Source organism: Anthonomus grandis, chromosome 3, assembly GCF_022605725.1.
Source record: "Anthonomus grandis grandis chromosome 3, icAntGran1.3, whole genome shotgun sequence".
Lineage (NCBI taxonomy): Eukaryota > Metazoa > Arthropoda > Insecta > Coleoptera > Curculionidae > Anthonomus > Anthonomus grandis.
Window position 1 is genome coordinate 31,249,075 of NC_065548.1, and position 25,446 is coordinate 31,274,520.

General features: G+C 31.4%; 1 protein-coding gene across 2 annotated transcripts in view; it reads right to left on the bottom strand.

Moving 5' to 3' along the window:
* Positions 1-25,446, bottom strand: part of LOC126734377 (chondroitin sulfate synthase 1) — a 493,776-nt gene that overhangs the window by 386,589 nt on the left and 81,741 nt on the right. For both annotated transcript variants that reach the window (XM_050437976.1, XM_050437975.1), the window contains exons 5-6: positions 10,864-11,004; positions 3,999-4,337 (exon numbers count right to left, since the gene is read on the bottom strand). In XM_050437976.1, coding sequence (XP_050293933.1) covers positions 3,999-4,337; positions 10,864-11,004 — 480 coding nt within the window. The remainder of the gene's footprint in view (positions 1-3,998; positions 4,338-10,863; positions 11,005-25,446) is intronic.

Here is a 25,446-nt window from a genome sequence, read left to right on the forward strand (position 1 = left end):
GAAATATGTAAATTTTTTCTTTATTTCTTTATTAGGTTCAATTTTTGTATAAATTTACAATACCAAAAATCATCAAAATAGTGCAAAAACAGTGGTTCCGAGGATATATAACATTTACAGTGTATATCCTTAACCAAACTAAAATGTAATATAATATTTAAAGAAAAAGAAAATCAATTAAATCTTCACAATCACAATTTAACTAAACACCAATTAGAGAATAACAAATCACAAGATATATTATTTACCTATTCTAACAAATAATTTAAAAGTTTTTTTGAGAATTTTTTAACTGAGTCCATGTAACTTTTGGTAAACTATTATATGCCATTGCGGCTTGATAAGTTGGATTGCGTAACCCTATATTAGTCCTAATATTATTACCCCAGTAGATGTCATGTTGAGTTCTAGTATAGTGCTCAGGAATATTTTCGGAAAAGAACTTAATGTTAGTTTTTGGATTTTATTACTCACTTTAAACATACTTTACTGCTGTTATGCTTTTAAGAATTGTGAAACTTGATTTCTTTTTTTGTACTATTTATACGAGAAATAGTATTTATCTGTAAAAATGTTGTGCAGCACAGCTGAACGTTTGGAAATTATTAGGAGAGGAATATAAGTAACACAACTACGACTTCCCAACCTACGACGCATCTGTCTTTAAACGAACTATTTGGAGATAATTAGACACTTCTTATCAACACCAATGCTATTTTACGTTTTAGTGCAGAAATACACGATTCGGTTTCAACGGATTCGGTAGAAACGCAGTGGTAACGCATTGGCACGACAAAACATAAGTTTAAATAGGAGGCGATACACGATGCGTTAGCACCGCATCGACGGAAGGGAAACGCAGCTTGCTGCGGTAGCAACGGACGACGGACGACGGGATGGTCCTAGCCAACACATGTACTTAAATAATATCGCTATACACGTTCCGATTGTAACGCGCGTTTTTAGTCATTTTCAGGAAAATTATTACATTAAATATCTTGCTTCAATGCAGTTAATTCGTAAAATGATTTTTTAGACATTCTGTAATAATTGAAAAACTTTTCATTATACTGCGGAATATTTGTATAAAATTTGTCGATTTTTTTTTGACAGGATGATGGATGATGACGAATGCCTTCAATACCATCCGTTAAAACCGGATCGTGTATACCCGCACTTATACACTGTACCGGATGTTTACTTTTTGGTGAACTATTAAAGACCTAAAAATAAACTCCCTTTAAATGCAATGCAAATATATTATGAAAAGTAATTCTAAAAGTATTATTTCACATATCAGATCCTACGGTTTATTCAAGTCATCTGGAAATATATTTATATACATACAGTGTAGTGACTTTAATTTTAAATTCAGTTAAAACTAATCAAATTTTATCTCGCAAAATTCTTGAGACCCGTCGATTTTTGTTTATTTTTTTCACATTTCAAGATAGTTTTTGTATTTTTTCACCTACAGGGAGGGTCCAAATTAACCCAAACTTTTTTTTTCAAATAGAAAGCCACTTTTTTTAAACTCTCATTGAAAAAAGCCCTTTTTCCTGATTAAATTGCCCTATTTACTTTTGTGATTATCTAAAGGAGAAATACGAAAAAAAAAACCATTAAATTATTAAAAGTCTCGAAATATTTTGTGTTGGTAAATTTTTGGCGTGTTTGTTTATTTTATTGGTATCGAGACATTTCCCGACATTGTTGTAATGTCACTGTTAAAGTGAATTTCAACCAGTTAAATAAGTTAAGTTATATTGAAAAAATGCCTTATTTATCCGAATCCCACAAGATTGAAATCTTAATGATGATTAGTTATGGGGACAGAAGTCCTACTCAGCTAGAGGTTGTCCACTTATTCAGGCAGAAATATCCAGATTTGCCACCTATTAACCAAGGTACGGTTAATAAAATCGAAAGCAGATTTCGAGAAGTTGGGCACGTGAGGGATGTTTCAAGACAAAGGTCTTCTAAAATCGATGAAAACACCCAATTAAATGTATTGTTAGCGATGGAAGAAAATCCGGTAACTGCAGCCAGAAGAGTAGCTCGCGAAAACTCTATTCATCATAAATCTGTGCTAAAAATTTTAAAAAGTGCAAACAAACGACCTTATAAAATGCAACCCGTTCAAGAGTTATTGAAAGACGATCCAGATCGCAGAGTTCAGTTCTGTGAATTAATGATGAACGCCATTGACGAAAATCGCATATCTTCGGAGTGGATCCTTTTTTCTGATGAGGCTACATTCACTCTAAATGGCGATGTTAATAAGCAGAACTGTCGCTACTGGTCTGACGAGAACCCACACTGGGTAAGGGAAACTAATACACAATATCCCCAGAAAACTAATGTTTGGGCTGGCATAATTGGCAGGCAAGTTATAGGGCCCATATTCTTCAATGATACTTTAACTAGGGAAAGATATCTAGAATTTCTTGAACATGAACTAGTTCCAGTCTTACGTGCCTTATATCCGAGTCAGTTCGATCCAGATTTGTATGATGAAAGAATCTGGATGCAACAAGATGGTGCTCCCCCACATTATGCCCGTAATGTACGCCAGTATTTAGATGACAATTTTCCAAACAGATGGATTGGTAGAAGGGGTACAATCGAGTGGCTGGCACGTTCTCCCGATCTCACCCCAGTTGTTTCTGTGGGGACATTTGAAAAGTCAAATTTATATGAGCAAACCAGAAAACTTAGACGAACTCAAGGAACGTATTAGACGAAAAATCCGACAAATATCTCCAGAAGTGTTAAAAAATGTCAGAAACGAATTTTATTATCGTCTTGGGCTTTGCCAACAAGTAAGTGGTGCTCATTTTGAGCATTTGATACATTAAACGCAACTTTTAATAATTTAATGGTTTTTATTTTTTTTTGTATTTCTGCTTTAGATAATCACAAAAGTAAATAGGGCAATTTAATAAAGAAAAAGGGCTCTTTTCAATGAGAGTTTAAAAAAAGTGGCTTTCCATTTGTAAAAAAAATGTTGGGGTTAATTTGGACCCCCCCTGTAGGTGAAAAAACACAAAAACGATCTTGAAATGTGAAAAAAAAATAAACAAAAACCGACGGGTCTCAGGAATTTCGCGAGATAAATTTTGATTAGTTTTAACTGAATTTATTCCAGTTAAAGTCACCACACTGTATATCGCCGTCTGGATTTTAAGAACTATTAAGAGATATTAATATTAATATAATAATATATTTCAAGAAGTGCTATGTAAATAAAGAACCTTTTAGTTATCTGTAAATAAAATGTAAAAACAATGCTTCATTGTTATTATCACTTCTTTAGCGCAATATGGTCAGTTTTAACAACCAACTTTTGATTTATCGGTAGCCGCCATAATTTATTTTATTACGCTTTTAACGAGTCTTTTATTTTTGGTTTTTTCAATTAAAAGAAATATCTTTGATAACTATTATCGCGGATTCCCAAAGAAACTAAATACCACCAACATAGAAATTACTAAACACAGTTTAGGATAAAGTAAGCAATTTTCATATTTTCGTGTTTAAATGAAACCATCTGTATCTTACTTTTTTTTTCGGGCATAAGTGGTAATAACTGCCAAGTACGATATTATTGACTCTTTCAAAATAACTTAAAACTATAGAAGAAAAAATAAATTAACATTAAAAAAAGTTGAAAAAATAATTTTTAAAACAATATTCAACTAAATAAAGTAATAATCATTTAATCAAGCAATTAGTTGAGATTTTTAGATTACATAACAAAATATTCCTGAAAGAGCACTTCTAATAAAATGATTTAAATTAATCCAGCCGCAAATAACTTACTCCAACAATAACATTGTTACTTAAAACAAACAGTGATACTTATGTTGAAATCGTTTTGAAACGTGTTTATACATTTGCCGGGAACTATGATGAGATTAAGTTAAGGAAGTTAAGTTCTCTCTTGTTTATATTAAATTTAAGGAAATTTAATGTTCAATTTAAGGTTGATAGTTTACCTCTCTAGTAACATCATCCAAGCCTTCTTTTAAGGAGGTTCCGATCCTTCTCTTAGGTTGTAAATCCTTGTAGCTGTACAATACCTTGGAAACTAACTCCCATTCTAATACATCTGAAGTATTTTTAGGTACATATCTATTAATACTAACTGGTACTCCTAGGAGACTTGTATCCCCTAAATATTGGTCTTGCCCTTGCTTTACTGGGAATAGTAAAACATCCTTACCAAGGTGGGCAGAATCTACACTTTGAATTCTATATCCGAGTTCTTTCATGGAACTTGCGATATCCCGGTGAAGGAGCACGGATTTCTGGAGGGCTTGTTGAACTTTTACACCCTAGAAAATACGTCAAAAATTAAATTTTTTAATTTTAGCATATTTTTTTACAGGTTAAAAATTTATTTTAACTTTTGGCTTTTGACTACTTTTTTTATATGTTTTGGACTAAATTTCATCAACCAAAGTTTAAAATTAAAAAAGAAAACTACTGTGAATAAATTAAAATATTTTACGGCTACTTAAAAAACAAATTTTAGGTTAAGGATTTTTAAATTGGTTTACTCAGGAGTATAGTTTATATTACATTTATAGTATAACTTATATATTCCGGTATGAATATAAAAGCGTCAACCATAGGAAATTCTATGTATTCCAATCCTTCCATTAATTTGTACGTACTCTCCTATAGTAATGTTACTAACTGACCAGTTTACCCACAAAACACCACTTCAATTCATAATCTTGTGTCACCAATTCACATGAATATGTAAATTCAGCCCTCTTCAAGGAGCTGCTTTCTCTCAAACTTGTCCAAGTGTCTGACGGTCCGACAAAAATCGGTTTTAGAAATCATCCATATGTTTGAAAAATATGGATATTTACAAGATTGTCGTAAATGTACCCACGTAGACATGAAACAAGCTGTGATAATTAGAGGAAGAAAGGAACATTTTCGAAATTGCTATTTGTAGTTTCGCCAAAGTTAACATTCTCTTTAATAGTACACTAAGTAAATGTTATAAGTTGAACAAATAAAGCGGATGGTATGGATTGGGGAACAGGGATGAAATATTTATAAAGAATATTTTAATCACTGATGAATTTTCCTTTTTCCTTCATGAACAGAACAATTTATCTGTTAGTACTTAAATATTACAATTAAAATGTAGTGCCATCAAAAGATATGGGCAGGCATTTTAGGAAACTTAATTATCAAAATTGGAAGAAAAAATTTATACTCTTGGAAAACTTAATATCAATATGAACTAAATTTGGTTCCAAAAAGATAGTTGTCCTGCTCATAAAGCAAACCTGGTTGCCAAATTTTTACTCCGTCACTGATCGCATTATTCGCCTACTAAATCTTTTGATTTATCTCCAAATATAATTTTCTTCTTCGATATATTACCGAGAAAATTTAAAATCATAGTTATAAACGTACCCCTAATTTAGATGAACTTGGTGCCAAGGTACGTGAAACACTGAATAATATTCCAGCCGAAATATTGCGGAATAGTGAGTTCCAAAACAGGCTTGGCTATTTAGCACAAGCCGGTGGTATTTTTGAAAATCTATTTAAATTAAAGACTGTTTTTAAAGTAAAATATTGTTTTTCATTCTTTTTATCATTAATTTAATCTGAAGAACACCTTACATAATTTTGTGTACGGCATTACGATAGATGAATACTAATTTTATTTCACAATTTCATAATTAAAATGAGATAATGGCCGTTCTTATGATTGATGAATATGTTATTATTTCAACTATAAATTAACTTCAACTTCTAATTTATATCTCCAAATTAACATTACTGCAAAAGATTAACAAAATAAAATTTAAAAATCCTATTTACGTATAATTTTTTTCTTTTTTTTTAAATAACTATTATATATCTTATAGAGTTTATACGTGACATCTATTTGTGTATATAACTCAATTTATGTCCAGAACCTAGATTGAATTAAATTTATTAAGTGTTTTCTTTTTGATATGGGCTTAGTCTTGTCTTTGCTTGGGGAAAGTTTATATAAGTTGTGAGGGTGCTGACGGTTTTTTACTTTCCATTTCTCAAATGGAAGTGTCTGGAAATGGAAGTATTAGAAAGAATAATAATAATAATTTAGAAAGAATCTATACGCCATAACGTATACAGAATTTGCAGGCTAAATCTCAAAAAAACTTAATTATTTTGCTCTTTAAGGAGTTAAGTAACTGTCCTGGCACAATGATGACTGCGAAATCCTCATTTTATCCTCACATAGGTGGTGCATAGGAATCTCTTCATTTATCGTCATATACATCCATTTTAAAATGCTGAGCATTCGTAATAGTTGTTAGAATGTTGTTAAGCCAATAGTGACTGTATCTTGCTGAAATCCTACAGTGAGCTACGACGTTCGGCTTCATGATAGTATGACTTGATCCTGTATTTACCACCATCTCACCTTCACGGCCGCATATTTTCCCGGTACTACTAAGCTCTCTCCAGGACGTGGCAGCCGGGATTTAGTTTTATACGTGGGGCTTGGTAGCACCCAGCCAGCTTGCGCCCTATAAAGCTGACTAGTTGAAGTTTTCCTGGTTCCTTCGGTCTCTTAAACGCTTTGTGGCATGGACATTTAAGGTGCCCTTCCTCATTACATTTCCAACATTGGAATGGTCTTTTAAGTTTTGTACCTAAAAATTACTCAATCTTTTTTAGACGGTCTTCCAGATCAGTTTCCAAAGTTCTGATTTTTCTTATCCGTGTCTGCCTTCTATTTGCTTAAAAAGCTACCTCATACTCTAGTCCATGAGCCAGGTTAGTATCTGGATCTCGAACCCCATCAATAACAATTTATAGAAATTTGTTCTCGGAACTCTGTTGGGGCTGAAGGTTAAGTCAGATTTACTAATCGAGCAACATCGGCCTTAAACTGTTGGAGTCCTTCCTCGGGTTGTTATCTTCTAGATTTCAATTGAGCCTGGTACACTTGTTGTAGATGGGCTTCGCCGTATCTCATATCTGAGGTACGCACCAGTATGTCGAAATTGAGTCTCAGATTGTTAATATTTCTGTAGCTCCTCTTCTAAGACATAGCTTATGATTGTTTGCCTTTTCTTCGTTATCCCACCGATTTCCCCTAGCAGTAGCCTCAAACTGATTGAAGTAGATACTCCATACTTCTTTGCCGTCGACTTTTGGTGGCTTCACTTTCACCATTGTTTGTATTCCAGGATCGGGATGAAGAACAGTCCGTTTTACTTTTATCTCTAGTTCTTGGATCTTTTGTTGTACTTGCCCCAATTCTCCTTCCACTGTTACTTCGAAGTTAGTCATTAATTGTTTCAGATTCATCTGCAGATCTTCTCTAAGTCATAAAACTCATTCCTCTTATTTTCTGTCTCGATCGTCCTGCTCCTTTTTAAGATTATCTTTTAAACTCAGTAAGTCATCATTTATGGTTCAAATCAAGTCTTCATTTTCTTTCTTTAGGTTATCTTTCATGGTCCTAATCAGGTCTTCATTTTCCTTCTTCAGGTCGGATTTAATTGTCTTTAATACTCGTATATCTTCCTATTTCTTGTTTCGTTCTTCTTGTTCTTCGCTCTGCTTACCGTCTCGTTCTTCTTGTTCTTCCCTCTGCTGACGGTCTCAATTCTTCTTGTTCTTTCTTTTGTTTACGATCTCGTTCCTCTTGTTTTATTTTTTATTCGTCAAACTTCCTTAAAAGCTCCATCAATTTCTCGGTCTCCATCTTGGCCTGACTTCTTGTTAAAGGCATCCACTAAAATGGGCTTACAAATATCCTTTACTTCTGATATCAATTATAACGAAATTCGGAAACACTCTTTTATTGGCAACGCCAAAAACACTAACCTAACTCGCCTTGACTGTCGTTTAATTATTTTCAAGGTAAAAACTGACTAAACAATTAAAACTGAATAAAATGTCATGAAGCGCGTCCTTTTTACAGCCCGATGGAACAATTTCGAAATATTTAGAATTTCTTCATTGTATTTGCGAAAAGAGACCAATAATTTTAGGAGAATACTAACAGTCAAAGCAAGCAAGAATACATTTTCTAAAAAATTTAAAATACAAGAATTTACAATAATATAACCTAAATATTGATGATGATTGAGATGAACTACTTAAAAACTAGACACTATGATGAAAATATTAAACCAAACGTAAGTAGAACCCTAAATAAATCCTACGAATCAACATTAACTACAGATTACGAATAAAATAGTACAAAAACTAGGAGAATAATTAACGTATTTACATTTTCATAATAATATGTTCTTACTGACTATATCCGAAATTATGCGGCAAAAATGTAATTATGCTCGAGTTTAATGTCTAGCAATTTCTTGAATTCTGTTTCCTACAGTTTTTGTAAATATTCGCCTTTTTAGCTTAATTTTCGATTATGATCTTCATGTGGTGATCTTGATAAGGTCTTTTTGTAAACGTCAAGCTCTCGATAACTGTCTATAAGTCTTAATTTACTGATTGAAATGTAAAGTCTTACAGCAATACTGTAGCAATACTATTTAATGGAAATTCTACTCCATGGTGTAGAATACTGGTTGAAATAATGAGGAAAATATCTGCATTAAAATATGAGTGTGGCATCTAGGGAAGCACAAACCATTAAAAACGCTAGCAGACTAATGCCAAACATCAAGGAACCCCGGAAGGAAATGAGATGGTTCTCTTTAGCAATAAGGATCGTCAGTGCGGTATTAGGTTTTGCGTAAGTTTCATCCTAATAGAAGTCGTGAGAAGAGAAGAAATAAATTCATGTCCATCAAAGGAACTTGAAGAAGATAAATCAAAAAACTCCAACTATATTAATTACCGAAACTACTGGCAGCATACTAGAAATGCCCCAGGGGCAATGCCGGGCATGCAATATAAAGTGTAAAGGGGGAGGTTCTAGTTGGTAAGATCTCGAAAAACTAAATATTTCTCTTCTTAAAGGAAATAAGGGAAGAAATCTTATGTCAATACCTTTTTGGTATAACAACGTAAGCGCTAAAAAGAAAAAAGTTTTCTTCATTTTATTTAAGTGTGTTTTTTTTGACCAACATCTTATTGCTTGTAATAATATCTTAATGATTGTAATAATTTTCCTACTAAAGTAAAAAAAAAATCGCAGTGGATACTATAACTATTAATAATAAAATAAGCACTTTCAAATGTCTTTTGATAAAAGGGAATGTCTTTGATAGCCTTATCTTAATAACAAATATGTTGGTGTACAAATTTCAAGTATTCGTGTGTTTATACGGCTACCTTAAAAATTATATGAAGGTATTAAAATTATTAAAAAAAAAAGTATTTTTTACTTTTTATTTCATTTTGACTAGTTTAAATTTTTTTTTCTAGTTTATAATGATTTTTAAAACTTAAAAGCCTTACACTAAAGCTGGAATGACGGTTTTTACATTAAATGTTTACTACTCATATATCTTTTGCTTATATTGCTCTTAGAGTCGTTTGTAGTACATTTCACTTAAAATATTTAATTTTCATTAGGTTACGCTGTCAACGTGCTTTCTATGCCAATTTGATAATTGAAATAAAGTTAATGAACTTTAAATAAGTGTTGTATGGTAACTTAAACACTGAAACTACAAAATTATGTCAAGTTATTATAATTAAAAATATTTAAACTCTTTCTCTGAGACAAGAGGGAGCCAAGTAGTAAAAAAACACAGAAAAAAAAAATCTAGTTACATCGGGGTTGTGGGTCAATTGGGTTGCTATATGCCTGTTTAACAAAAATTTCAACCAAACGGGAATCAAAACTAAAATTTGCTATTAAGCTTCTTCCAACTATAGCCTGACAAACTTCTTTGGCCGTATTTTCACGACTTGCTTCCTAAAAAGAATTAGCAACAGGACCAAGGCTACTAGTACTTGCCGATTATTACTCTGAAAATGCATTAAAAAAAGAACAAACCGACTTTCTGACTCTTCACAGAACCCAAATTCGAGATCTTCTCTATAAAATTTATTGCCATTAAGAAATTTCCTCCTCTGAATAGTAATAGATAAAGGAACTAACAGTTAAGATTCAAAAAAAAAAACAAAAATATCAAGGACACTATAGATTTTAATAGCAGAGCTAAGTACTGACCAAAAATGGATAGTTGTTCACTTTTCATATACGTCGTAATCGAGCACAATGATTAGACTCTGTAGAAAAGTATCACTGTAAAATGGTTTTTAATGCATTTTCATCGGGTTTTTCTAGAGATAATTCAATTTCTTAACTCCAATACAACACATCCCTTTTAGAAAGATTGTAGTAAATTCAAATGGATTGAAACTGAAACAGGAAAAAAAAATTATCATTTAAATGATAATGGTAGTAAATAAATAACAGATAGGAAAGCCTTGAAGATATTTGCTAAAAGACCACCAAAAAGAATGTAGGAGAGAAAAGTTGGGGTATAAAAGAAATAGTAACAATAGTTTGTTTCTGTTCAATTATTATGGATTGGAATTTGCTGGAAATTTTTAGTCGGCAGGTTTATGGTTTATGTTCAATTTTTGTTTGGATTTTTTTTTTTTTTTCGCCGAACGAGTAATTGGTTATATGAAACTACAGCTACGCATAATCAAATTTTGTTCGTATTTCATTTATTTTAATATTTTCTTTTTTTATGCTACTATGTAAGAACCTTTCAACTTAAGAACAAAACATATACGTTGGAATACTACTTTAATGTTATTACTCATCTGACTGTGACATTACAAAATTATTATTATAAAAAATTACTCAATTATATATAAATTTTGTTCAAGTACCTAATTATCATAAATTTGTCTATTTGAAACAGAACCTTAATCATTAAAATTTACCTGTATAAATGTATGTAGCTTATATAAATGTTCGTGGTTCTTAACAGGATGTAAATTTATAGCCTTGTGAACCTCTTTTCTATTTAAATTGCCTGAGTAGAGTTCCTCCGCATTTTTAGTATGATGAAAGATCACTTGCATCTGAAACAAAAAAATCATTACAAGAAAAGCATACTTGAGAAACAAGGTCTTTAAAACAAAAAGTTATAGCCTCAGCGAGCCTAAAGTGTCATTAAACTTTGAAGTAAAGTATAAAATTTAATACTCACATCCTTCTGTGTGGCATGTTAAAATTTTAATTGATTTTTAAGGACCGGTAATTTCTGTAAACAGTTTTGAAAATGGTTGGGGTTGTGGTACAGAAATAGTGTTGAATTTATAAGCATTTTCATTAGAAAGTAAATATAGAATATTATTATAATATTATTGTATAGAGCAGATTCTTTTTATTTGGTTTTAAGTACATTAATTCCTGAGACGAAAATAATTGATTTATCCGCCCATCTGGCCAAGTAAATCGAGTTAAACAAGCCTTGACATTTTATTAGTCGGTATTAACCAATTATTGGATAATTGGAATCGATCATAACCAACCATATGCCCTGCTAGAGATATTATGGGATGTACAAGACTGCTTTTCTCCTAAGTATAGTCCCTAGTTCGCAAAGTGTTAGTTAAATATTCTATTAGTATATATTATATTAAATAAAGTGAAGAAATAATAAAATATGTTTCTACGCCTTTTATCAAATTTTGAATTTTTTTACTAAATAGACTTGGATGGATACAATATGAAGAAAAAATATTAATAATAAATATTAGGACAAGAAGCTCTCTCTTTTATCTGGATATTTTCCCAGAACTAGAAGTGTTCGCCCCTTCTATTTTTTTATGTGTCTATTTATATTTCCTTTTTTATTTATTTGCTTAAGGAGCTTATAAACAAAAAACATGGACTTATTTATTAGTCCCATTCTAATTTTTCTTCACTTTTTTTAGACGTAAGACATCCTATTTATGAAAAAAAATCGTTTCTGTTTTTGTCACCTATTTATACTTTTCCATACCTTTATTTACCCTATTTTATATTTTCCGCCAAAATTAAAGTTTTTTGGAACCCATATATATTAACCCTTTTTTTCTTACCTGGTTAATTTACTTTTACAAATTACATCAATGAAAAAGATACATTTAATCTTAAGTAACTATTTGTAACAAAGTTTAAAGCATTTTTTGAGCACACATGATCAATAAGATTAAAAAAATGATTTTTTCTTTAAAAACCTTTTTAAGCATAAATGTATACAGATATACAGGTATTTTCGTTCGTTACTTATAGGAAACCGCATAGAGGCGAAATTTTGCAACGTCGCGCGTGTACGAGTGCCTGCGACAGAGCACCGCCCCGACCGGCGCGGCCCGAGGACGGGATCAGAGACAACCAACGAGACGTGCAACTAGATAGAAATGTTTATCCTATTGTTGTTGCTTTTTTTAATCTGTATATATTGTATTTCGTTGTCTCTCTCTTCCCTTATAAAAGGTGAGCTAAGGTGGCGCCACAATACTAATCTTTCGCAATGCTAAATGTGTTTAATTATCAGAGCAGTCAAGATAAAACATGCTTCCATCTCCGTCTAAATGAATGCAAAAATACGGGATAGCTTTTGTCCAATTCTCTAGTATTTCTAAAATTATAATTAAGTACGGCAACAGTGCAATCCTTGCTCAAGATGAACAGGTGCATTTCAATATAGCTGAATAGTTGTTGTTGCTGATTAATTTTGTTTTGTTTTACATCATTAGTTGAGATTTTGGACGAGTGCTTGAATTTTACGTATTTTATTACCTACCGCATTTAGGTGAACTTGGTTACAATAGTTAGTAGTTGTAGTTTTTTGTTGGATACAGATTATGTGTGTGAAGCTAGCTTCCGATCGATATCCATCAACCAAGTCGAGAACGCAGCATATGCCGGTTGCCAGCGACCAATTTATAGTCCGCGCTCCCTGTTATTTAATCAATATAATGGCCGTATGTCCTGAAATTCCCAAGGGATTTTAATAATTTTTTGTCCAGATATTAACAATGAATATCTAATCGACTCTACAAACTTAAGACGGTAACATGTTACTACTGTTACCGTCTTAAATTATAAGTTATGAAAATAATTAAGAAAATGCATGTACATATTATAGGTATGACAATATAACCTAATATAATAAATATATAGGTATAACCATATACTGAAAATACAATTAAATGTTATCAAACTGCATTGTTTTAATTAAAGTCTGTCATCATTCTAAGCAATTAAAAACATATCAATATCTTTTTATTTGTTTATTTGTTTTAATTACAATCAGCCGTTCTCTCTCAGAACATAATTATGATGTTCTCACTTCTGAGACATAACGGCTGATTTTAATTAAAATAAATCATTAAATGCTTAATAGCCGAGGTTTGAATTATGGCGGAAAACGCTATTTGCGCTATCTACGTTCACCTTTCACGAAGAGAGACAAAGATGGAAAATAATCGGATATTTTATTAGCGCACAGTTGCGCGTCTCTTTGGTTGTCTGACGGGATTAGTAAACATCTGACTTTCGTGGAAGCTGCGTTGTTTGACGACAAAATGTCCCAAAATATTACGCGAAAATCCAGGCATTTTTAAAATATTTATTCTAGTGCGGGTTTTACAGACATGACAATGTGTAAAACCCACATAGAATTGTAATCTTAGAATGTTTAATATGCTGGGTTTTGCATAATGAAATATAAAGCGTTATTCTAATAAAAAATTAGATATCAACTCTGATAAAAATATAATGAAAAATCAGAAATAAAACTCTAATAAACAAACTTAACAACCTATCATTTTTTAAATAAAAGGCTCAAACAAACCGCCGTCTTTCGCTAAACAAAAACTTAACCTATCGTAAAAGCTATTTCGCACATCCAAAATAGTTTCAGGTAAAATGGAATTGGCACCTTCGACAATTTTATTTCGCAACTCCTCTAAATTTGTTGGCCTACTAAATTCATGCTTGTAAATGGTCTGCTTAAGGTAACCCCACAGATAAAAACCATTTGGAGAGAAATCTGGAGATCTAGGAGGCCATTTAATATCGCCAGTCCCACTAATAAGGCGGTTAGGAAAAGTGTTTGTTAAAAATTCTTTTACCCTAGCCGCTTTATGAGCAGGACAGCCATCTTGCTGAAAATAAACCGATCCCAGGTCTACATCAGGTAGGATTTAAATGGCAAGAAGGACTTGGTTTTGCAGCAACTCAAGATACTTTTGGGCGTTTAAAGTGCCATCAATAAAAAATGGCCCTATAACATTGTCGCCCAAAATTCCTGCCCAAACATTCAATTTCTTAGGATACTGGGTACGAAACTGAAAACTTCTGTGCTCGTTTTCCTGAGACCAATAACGAACAATGGAAGGATTGTGTTTGCCATGTAATGGAAAAGAAGATACATCAGAAAACATTTTTCATTTGCCTTTTCCATCATGGTTTCACAAAATTCCATTCTTCGCCACTGGTCAGAAAATATTTCCTGAGTTTTTGAATACTTGAAACATTTGTACCCATATTTTATCCAGATACGAGCAACAGTTTTATTGCTCATTCCCAGTTCCTCTCCAACACTAGTGGACCGTGTCGAATCAAGTTCTAGGGTACTGCAAACCATTTCTTCCCGCCGTTCTATGTATATCCTGGACCACTTCAACAGGTGGTTCTTGGCGTTTTTGTGGCATTTTTTTACAATCTTGAAGACAAAAAGATGTCTCAAAATTTGTAACCACATTTAAAACCGTTTTTGCACAAGGAATCGGTCTATTCTCAAATGTCACTGAAAACAAATCTCTACATTGTACTGCCGAATTGCCTCCATAAAACCATTTAATTAGTTGAACTCTTTCGGAAGAGGTATAAACAGCCATAGTGAAAAAAAAACACGAAAATAACACTCAAAAATTATTAATGCAACGTGCAGTAACACAGCAAAGTGAGGTCTACTGACTCCCGGTCACAGTAAACAGCTTCTCTGAGAAGCTGTTAGAAGGTGTTGCCATTATTTTGGGTAATACGTAGCTCATGATAACACGATCTGTATATTGTGTACGGGGAGATGACACAGCAGTTTAAGGACCACTGTACTAGGATGGGGTGGAAATGGGTGGTAAATAGCTACACTAAGCTTATTGTGAACCACTATAAGAGTAAAGATTCGATATTTAGCATACATATGCTTAAGGAAGGATATTGCCAAAGGCAGTGCCTATGACTTCGTCAAATGTTACGTTAACAAAGATCTTTTTAATGAGAGGGTAGAACAATCATAGGGGATGCTTTCTCTATCATCTCACTTTAGTTTTAGTCACTCCTTTAGTTTAAATAGATCTTGATTTAATTTCTACTAACCCATTAGAATTATATTTTTTTCACCGACAATTTTTGTTCCATCCGCTTCGCTACCTTGCCTATGTAGTTAAGGAGTATTTCCAAAAAATATAATTGACAGAAATGAGGCCATTAGGCTGGCCCTAAAAGTCGAATGCTGAAGAAGCTTTCTGGGTCAAAGTATCGAAAGTCTAAGTTTTTTGTTAATAAATGACGTATATTACTTTTAGAATAACTGAAACTAATTTTTAATTTGAAATTAATTTTTATCAATGTGTAGCTAAAATTTATATTACAAAGGTTCTGTTGACCTAACTATAACCGAATGTTAAAAACTGCAATGTACATAACTTAGAATGTTGTAGGATTAATTGCATGGTTGCCGAATTCTTTAACCAGTTTACATGAATAAACAATGTTTTCTATAATGTATTTTTTAAAGGATATATGGATTTCTTATATATTTTTGAACCTTACTCAGAATTGGTCATTTCACTTTATGGTCAAGTATTGGAAAGCAAAAACTTAATTAAAAATCTTACCTTATGAATATAGATCTTGTGTATAAAATAATTATAGGAATGAATAAAATCAATGCGAATATATACTTTTGAGGATTTTAAAAGTGTTTCAACTTAGAATATTGAAGGGCTAGAATTAGCATTGCCGTGGAACTATAGGCAGTTTGTTTACTTGCAATATCTCTGATGCAATCATGCCAAATGCGTATGTAGAAATGGCAAAAAAATACATTTTATTATATCATAAAAGTTTGTCACCTTTTTTGACAGGCAAAAATAATACTATTCCTCTTTAATAAAGTATGAAGAATTTTTTCGCATAAAATATGACAAGATACTCTATAAAAATTCAAAGTTAAATTAATCTAGATAACGTCCCTTTATTAGGGAAGAAGGCAACAACATTGAAACGCCGCTCGATAGCATTGTTAATTCCACTGACATAAGTAAATTTTACCATTGACGTCGTCCAAAAATATTTACATGATTTATTTATTATTATTAAAGTTACTAATTTAATAAAAAGCATTTTTATGAAAATTAAATATTTTATAATTATTATAGATTTCTTAATAAGTTTTTATTATTCTACAACGGTTGTCTCTTGATATGATGTTATGGCAATATCGGTATTTACCTGTGAAAAGATCGACGTTAATCACCTTTTTCCCATGGTGCGGCACAAAAACTAAAGAAAAAACATAGAACTTAACAAAAGCCGAATATAAACAGAAAGCCGTTTGTCAAAATGACATTTCGCAAGATGACGTCAGCTTTTGCCTGCGGTGTTGCCATTACAATTTTTTTTAATTTTTAGAATAATTTTTTGCTTTAAAGTTGTCATTTTTGCGCTTAGAATAAGTATCTATTCCTACTTTTTATCTTAAATCCAAAATCTAACAATAAGTTAAATTAACATTTTATATGTGTTGATATATAGCTAAAAATTTCCTGTTTTGAAAATGCGTGTAAACTTGACAATAGAGAATCGAGTAATGTGTTTGTAAACAAAGCACCCCTCTTGCCCCTGTGCACATGTTGAACTCAAACAAAGTTATTGTTTACTAATTCTAGCCTTTCAATGTTCTAAGTGTTTTAATTATGCATTCAAGCAATACATCATCATGTTTACAGTAATAAACCAAATAATGTTTTTATTATTTGAATTTCTATGAAATTTAATTTTAAAATATGTATATTTTTATGAATTAAAATATTAATGTTGATGGAATTGGCATTTTAATTTTTTTAAACTAAAAAAAGCATTTGTAAATAAATAGGAGGTAAAATGATATGTTAAAAAAAAAAACTTATAAAGTATAGACTTTTTAATTTATAAAAAAAAAATATTTGAAATTGGAAATACAATTATTTTCAATCGAAAGTATTTAGGAAACTTCACAAACGATTAAAAATTGATTAAAAAAAATACTTTTGAAAAATTTAAAACTAATATCAACCACTTCAATATATAATGTTCTATGACATTTTCCATTGACACGTTCCGTATTTCAAATATATTCGAACATCTAGTAGGCGAGGCTGACACATGAACTGTTTTCATATGAATTATAGCTCAAGTGCCTCGGCTTTTTTAGTCTATCTCGGTATCAGTATCGGGATGTATTTTTAAAATAACTGCACCAAATACAATATACACATAGAGTTTCCAAAAATACTTTGTCCTTGATTGATCCTAGGTAGTCCGATACTTCACATACTTAAGAATCGAGTTTTAATTTCGGTTAGTCATACAGTTTATTTAATGTGGAAAAACCATATCAAGCACCTGGACCGTTTAACCATTATTGGGTCAGGAAAAGATTTTAGGATTTTTAGGATATGAGTATTTCATCAATCGAGCATTTAATAAAGTTATTTTTAAAGCACAGTTAGCCGCTTAAACTCTGGTGGTAGAATTTTATTTTACGTTTTTAGTTCTTATTTTCTCAAAAGTATTATTTAGTTCAAAACTGTTTTAAAACAAAAATATTTAACATTGAAAATTTAGTAGATGAAGTCTTTACTTCACAAATGAAATTTTATTTTTTTATATTTTATTTGTGGAAAAAAGACTTTCTCTACTAATTTCTCAATGCTGTATTGACTTAACTTCAGAATGGACTTTTTCCTTAAAATAAAAAATATTTAAATTATCAATGCCATAGCACCTATGATTAATTATGATTAATTAATGTATTAGTAAGATTATTGAAAAAATTAATTTTAATTTTTTACAGCTAACAGACATTGACAGCTCAGGCGAGAGGTGGGGTCGTAACTTATATAGTCGGTACTGCATCCATTTTTCGAGGACTTGTTCCCGTGTCGCAGGTAGAAGCGCACGTAAAAGGCCAGTTTTTTTATTTCCGAAATTTGTGAAGCAGGAAGTGGCCAATATGGTTTATAATTTATAGTCCTTAATCTTGTTCCTTTAGGGAACTGTTTATTTCATAATTCTGGTGCAGGATGCCCGAGATTTTGATGGATAGATAATGAAACTTAGCAAGTCGTCTTCAATTGTTGATGGCTGCAGGATTTTGATTTCCCCGAGAAATTGCTGTAAACTGTGGAGCTGGAGCCAGAGTTAGGGCTAGTATTAGAGATTCCCAGTCCAGATAGCTAAGCTACAAATGGCATACATTCACAGCCTCGATTTTGAAAGCCAACCGTTCATCATTTCTTGGAGGAATATACAGGCCAGTCTATTCCATTTATTTAAATATTACTAACCATAGATTTGTCTCACTTATTTACATTTTTATTAATATATCTTTAAAATAAATTTATTGCTACAAATATTTAATCAACATCATAATTTAATATTCAATTTCTTATCTATAATTTTAGTTATTTTTTGTTCAGTATTTTTCAGTACCTTTTTTGGTATTTAAGTAGATATAACTCGGTTAAGGCTAATATGCCTTAGGTAAAAAGGTTCATGAACTTTCCCCTGCGTAATACAAATATTTACTAAAAACTTTAATAATTGCAATTTATTTTTCAAGTGCTGAAATCTACTTAGTAGCTTAATCATAATTTAAATGTTACTTTTGACAAACTTATTTTATTTAATCATATCAACATTATTCATATTTTAATTCATAATAAATTATTAACATTTAACAGATTAGAAAATGAGGTGTATACATATCTTTGATGTAAATATAATTTCGTTGTATTGTTAAGATATTTTTTTTTGCCTCTTTAAATCTACTTTATCCAGGGTCATTTAATTGTTAATTGAAACCTATATACCAAGTGTTTTTCTTAGTTTTCTTTCATTTATAAAAAAAAAAAACTAAGTGGCGCCCTCTTATTTAATAGTTATAATCAAGATTATATTCTTTAATAGCCAGTCATAAGTGAACCTTCGAACAATCCCAAGCCTCCAATAATTCTGAGCTACCGTCTGCAAACTCTTGGCAAAATAGTAACACTGTAAAGTTAACGCCGCAGTATACAGGTTGGGGAATTGAAGAATATGTGAAATAATGGCAACACTGCCTTCTCTCATCGGTTTTATGAAGGCAATTTGGCAGTACAATGTGGAAATTTCCTTTTAATTACATTTAAAAATAGACCGATGCCTTGCAATTAAATTCCTTGAAATAAAAAAAAATTAAATATGATGTTGAATTTTGAGACATACGTTTGTCTTCAAAATCGTCATAAATGCCACACTAAAATGCAAGAATCTGCTATCGACAAGGTTTAGGAGCAAGAACAACCGGCACAAATGGTTGATAGTGCCCTAGAGGTAAATTCCACATGAATCCCCATTACATGGGAAATACAATCCTTATGTTGCTCAATATTGGTCTTAGGAAAATAGGTAAAAAAGTTTTTAATTTCGTACTCAACATTCTCAAAAATTGATTGTTTGGGCTGGTATTTTGGGCGACCATATTATAGGGCTCTTTTTTATTGATGGTACTTTAAACGCATATCCTAAGTTGCTGCAAAACCAAGTTTTTCTTGCCATTCAAATTCTCCCTGATTTAGACCTGGAATCGGTCTGTTTTTAATATGGCGGTCTTGCTCACGATGATTCAATCAAATTCAAAACTTTATCGATCATGGTAAAAGAATATTTGACAAATATATTTCCTGACCATCTAATTAGTGGGACTTGTGACATTAAGTGGCCTCCTACATCTTCAGATTTCTCCCCCAATAACATTTTTATTTATCTTAAGGAGACCATTTATAATCAGGAATTGACTAGGCCAACAAATTCGGAGGAATTGCGAGAGAAGAAGTTGCTGAATGTGCCAATTCTTCAACATATTATCTTAAAGCAACTTACTGATTAATTACTAAAAACTATTTTTCTCATAAGACAAATTCATTAATTTTATTTAAAAAAATAATTACTTAAACTTGACAGCCGACTTCATAGCAACACCTTCTAAATATGCCTCTCAGCATCTCCTTTAACGAGAAAAGCTGTATTCTATAAGAATTTAAAATTTTTTAACCATCTCCCAATGAACCTTGCGGAGGCTACATCTTTTCGAACTTTTAAGAGTTGTTTGCGCATGTTTTGGATAGGAAAGGCTGATGGCTTACTGAGTGAATACTATAGTGACCAATCTTTTAGTTTAGTTAAAATTAAGCTTTACTTGTGTTGTTATGTTATGTATTACAATTTGATCCTTAAGTGAATATCTATGTATTATAAAGTTATGTTTGTTATTTTTTTAGAATTTTTCTTCTTTTTTTTTTGAGAGCTGTATCTTTGGAAGAACACAGGTTATGCGTTTAAAGACTGAGGAATCTTCATTAAAGTATTTCATCAAAGGAGTGTAATAAGAATTCGATTTTAGGACCCTTGCTCTTTATTTTTTATGCCTGTGATTTGGATTGTATGTTTTCAACGATTTACTAGGAGAAATCTGTTCTTCATTTAACTGAGTACTTAGAATCCATAGCTGTATATTCTAAAATTTTAGATATTGAACTCATAATCGTCTCACATGCCAAAAAACCTTTAAATATATCAAAGTTTTGCAGACTTATGTTTTAAAATAAATTTAAAAATTTTAGTTTATCAAGTATGTGTATCACAATTTATGTGGGCTAATATACCTAATGGTGTACTTAACAAAGATTTTGAATTAATTAATTTTTTATTATTATAATTATTTTCTATTTTTTTTTCCAATTTTATGTTATATTACTCTAATCTTTTTGAGGTTATACAGGGTGTTTTCAAAGTTTCTAGGACTTGTCAAAGAGTTGATAAACCAACAATCACCTATATAAAACTTTTAAAATGTAAGCGATAGTAAAACATTTGAAAATGTAGCAGCTCAAGTTAAAGTTTCTACTGGTGAAGTGTGGAAGACAGTACGACGCGAACAGTATCATCCTTATCATTATCAATGGGTACAAACTAAAGATCATCCTAGAAGCGTTGTATTGTGTCAGTGACTTTTAGAACAGTTTGGCAGAAATGAAGATTTTATGAAATTAATTTTGTGTAGATGGAAAATTCTTGTGATTTAATTCGTGAACCAATGTGGATTTTATTTTCGAAGCTTTTAAAAAGTCGTGGATTGGCCGAGCAAGATTGTGTATTAATAGAACAAATGGGGAAAATTTTGAAGAATTTTTTTAGAAATATTAACCATTTAACTTAATAAAAAAATTATTTTCTCATCTCATTCATTTTTTTCAATAATGTGAAGTAACTTTTATTATGCAACTCTTACAAAGATGATGATATAATAACTTCTTTTGATGAATTCTACAAGGTGTTAAAATAAATGACTCAACTTTAAACACACTCTGTATTGTATTTTTAGTTGTGCATTTTCTCAGAGTCTTGCCTGCCCTTCGCCAAATTTAATAACTATTATATTAATTAATAATGATGACCTACTTTATACAGGGTGTTTTTTTTTAAATTGCGACAAAATTCTTCAACGGCGTATTCCTTGGACGAAATAAACCAAAAAATGTTTCTCAAAACTAGTACACATTTTCTAAGCATCCATAGTGTTTTTTCTATACACAATTTCTATATATAAATTAATTATAAATTTTTATATTCGCCATTGACGTTTATGCATACTTTGAACTGAATATTTTTTTAAAAGAAAAGGGTACGCCACTGGTTTTTTTTGTGGATAGCCTTAATGCCTAAATCTAATTATTTTAATCATGTATTACTTTTATAACTGTATTTCAACAATTCTTTAAGTTTTCCGGTAAAACATTCGAATACGTAACTCGAAAAATTCATTCATTTTTCCAAAGATGCTGGGCATACGTTTTTATAAAAGACAAAAACACAAAATCTACAGCATCACAGAAACATTTAATAAAAACGACGAAGGTTAAGGTCCAGTTCAGAGATCTATTAGAATCTTTGATTTGTCGCAGATGCCGCACTAACTAGTCCGTGCGCCTATGTCGTATTTATTGTGGCATGATATACATGTTTAAATGGCATAATTTTATATTGTTTATCTATGAAATCATTTTAAATATACGTAAAACCCCATGTTTAATACTATTTTTTATTTTTCTTTTGAAAATGTTCATTTTTAGAAAGAAAATAATATCACAAGAAAATAATATCAAAAAATTGACAGCGGACTAAAATCCAAGCATCTTACAAAATATTTTAAATACTTCCAGCACTCACAGACTTGTCACTTCTTTTTAGCCAGTCTATTAAATAAAGATAAAACACCTGCGTTCTGGCGATTCCTACTTTAGGCTGTGCAAGTGATGGTGTATCTCTCTCTATCCCACTGATTTTGAGAATTACGGGGCCGTGCCCAAATAAATTTTTGGGCTGTTTTTGTATTACTTTCGACGTGTTTTTAAAGAAATTTTTAAGGATGGTTTTATCGCCTTTAATATAGTTTTTGGATGGGTCTATCAACCTTTAATAGTTGGGAGGGGGGCCATGTGAGGTTATTGTTATTTGATGTGTAACAGGCCACTCTGTATAATGTAACCACAGACCACTGTATATAAATATGAGAGAAACCTGAGAATGAAATGCTGAGTCATCTGCGGGGAACAGGCAGAAATGCTTTTGCGGATTAAGGGTTTTTTTTCTTGAGCAGGACGATGATTGTAAAGTGGAGGATTCGAAAAGATATCTGGCGCATAGAAACTGGTGTCTGATTAGAATCCGTTTTTGACCATTGTTTTATAGATGGGTTTTGCAGGTTTTGCATTTTACAAGTTTATGATAGTGGAGAATTTAGAATTTGGCCTGTATTCGTCTAATTTTTTTGCAGTTTTTACTGTGAGGAAGTGTGTTTTTTTATTTGTGTTTGTGGATTTGTTTTGGTATTATACCTAAAGTTTCGACCCTGGGAAAATAGGCAGGAAAATTGGGCAAATGAAGAGAAAAGTGTTTGTGCGGGCTTATGGAGACCGTGGGTGCACAAGAAAGACAATAACATTTGTGATGAAAACAATAAGAGTGATCTGGACAGTGATTTAGACTTACATAGTTCTGATAGTTCATTTTCTAGTGTTGAGGAAGCAAAAAGAAGCAAGGCAAGTAGAACTACAGGGGAAATCAAGCAGTTGTAAAACGTAATTGTTTAAGTACAGACGCCAAACAAATTTATCTAATGATCCTCGGTTCAAAAATGATTGTAGTGCTTTGCAAAAAACAGCGTTTTTAACAGGGATACCCTATAGTACTATATGTAAAAAAAGGGATTAAAAAAAAGAAAGAAGCAGGATAATCAAAGGGACTTGACACGGATATTGCCAAATTGCTAAGGAAAGTTGTGTATTCTAAATACAAAAACAATGAGGTTCTGACTATATAGGTGGTTAAGGACACCTTATCGGCAAGGGACAAACATTTCTCAGACTCTTTAACCTTGCGGAGATACCTGATAAAACTTGGATTTAAGCTTAAGATGATTAACAAAAGAGCTGCTGTAATGGAATTATCATGTGGTATAGAATATTTAAAGAAAATTAAAACATTTGGGAGGAAGAAAGATCCATATATTATTTAGCCGAAACATGGTATAATACATTTACGATTGATGTATGATTTCCATTCTCTGGGAAAAAGTCCCTTTTTTGCCATAGTAAGAAAACCATGTTTTTATTAATTAAACAAGTTTAAAATTTTGTTTTTTACAGCTTACTGCCCCTGTTTGTCATTCAGTGACACAATAAGGATTACTTCTTCCACCATTCTCTGGGAAAAACCCTTTTTTGCTATGGTAAGAAAAACCCTGTTTTTATTAAGAAAACAAATCTAAAATTTTAGTTTTTACAGCTTACTGCCCCTGTTGTCCTTCAGCGCCACAATAAAGACTGCTTCTTCCTCCATTCTCTGGAAAAAAGTCTCTTTTTTTTTGCTATAGTAAGAAAACCCTATTTTTATTAATTAAACAAGTTTAAAGTTTTGTTTTTTTCAGCTTACTGCCCCTGTTTGTCCTTCAGCGATACAATAAAGTTATTTAATGTAATGCTTTAGTATCCATATGCTGATGTGCGAGATATAGTTAGAATCTATAGTGGCAACAGAGAAACTGTTTCCTTCCTTAATGGAAAAAACTGCTAAAGAACAAAGGCAAAAAAACAGAATTTAGAAAATTGTATTAACTCTTTGGGCCAGATTCAAAAGAGTAGTTAAATTTATAAAAGTATTTAGTATCCTCACTGTAGTTTTGGGATCCAGTATACTTAAGATGTAGTGTTTGTATAAGATTTTTAGTTTTTAGTATAAGCATTTATTTTTGTTAATTCTCATCTAATCTCTCCTAACATGCACAATAATAAGTAAATATGAGGCAAACAAATTAATAAAAATTACATTCAGGATGTAAAGTGTGTTTGTTTTATAAGTAAAACTTGTGTCTTTTACACGCATAAAATATAGACAGCTAGATGATTTTTAATGTAAAATTTTATTTAAAAAAATATACTTCCACTTTTCTGACTACATAATTACTTTTTATCAAAACAAGTTGGTACTAAATATGGAGATGGGGATTTTCATGAGTACATTATTATAATAATATATCATAATATGTATTAATTAAAAGAAAAATAATAAAGGACATTGAATATGTCAGCCAAAATCCGTATTAATAATCACCACCAAGTAAAAATAAATCTCAATACCCAAAAAAAGGAAATATATAAATTTTGAAGACAAACCAAAACATTTTACCCTTTTGTGTCAAAAAGTAAATATTTAATGCCTTAATCCACAGAATAAATGGCCCTAAGTAATTCGTATCACCTATTCTCTCATCACTTGTTTATAAACACCCCACTGATGGCGCTAAAAACTAAACTTATTAAATTAAAATTTTTGGTTAAACTTATTTTACGTACTAAAATCTTATAGTTAAATTAAATACTATCTTGCTATCAACTATCCCGAATTTCCAACTTAATAAAACTAAACCCAAAAATCCCGAATTAAGTTTTAAATACAAATAAATTTTAAGGCCGGACCTGTGCAACTTTTCACGCTTGAGTGGCTGTGACTGAGGTCAGACGTCTAAGAAAATAGTACGTGGGCGCATGGAGTCAAATTTTACGAATCAAATGTATAAATTCTTTAAAAAATGCTTAAAACATTTATTTATTTAATGGAATCATTAAATATAGTTTAGAATATTACTTTATGACTCTTTCCAC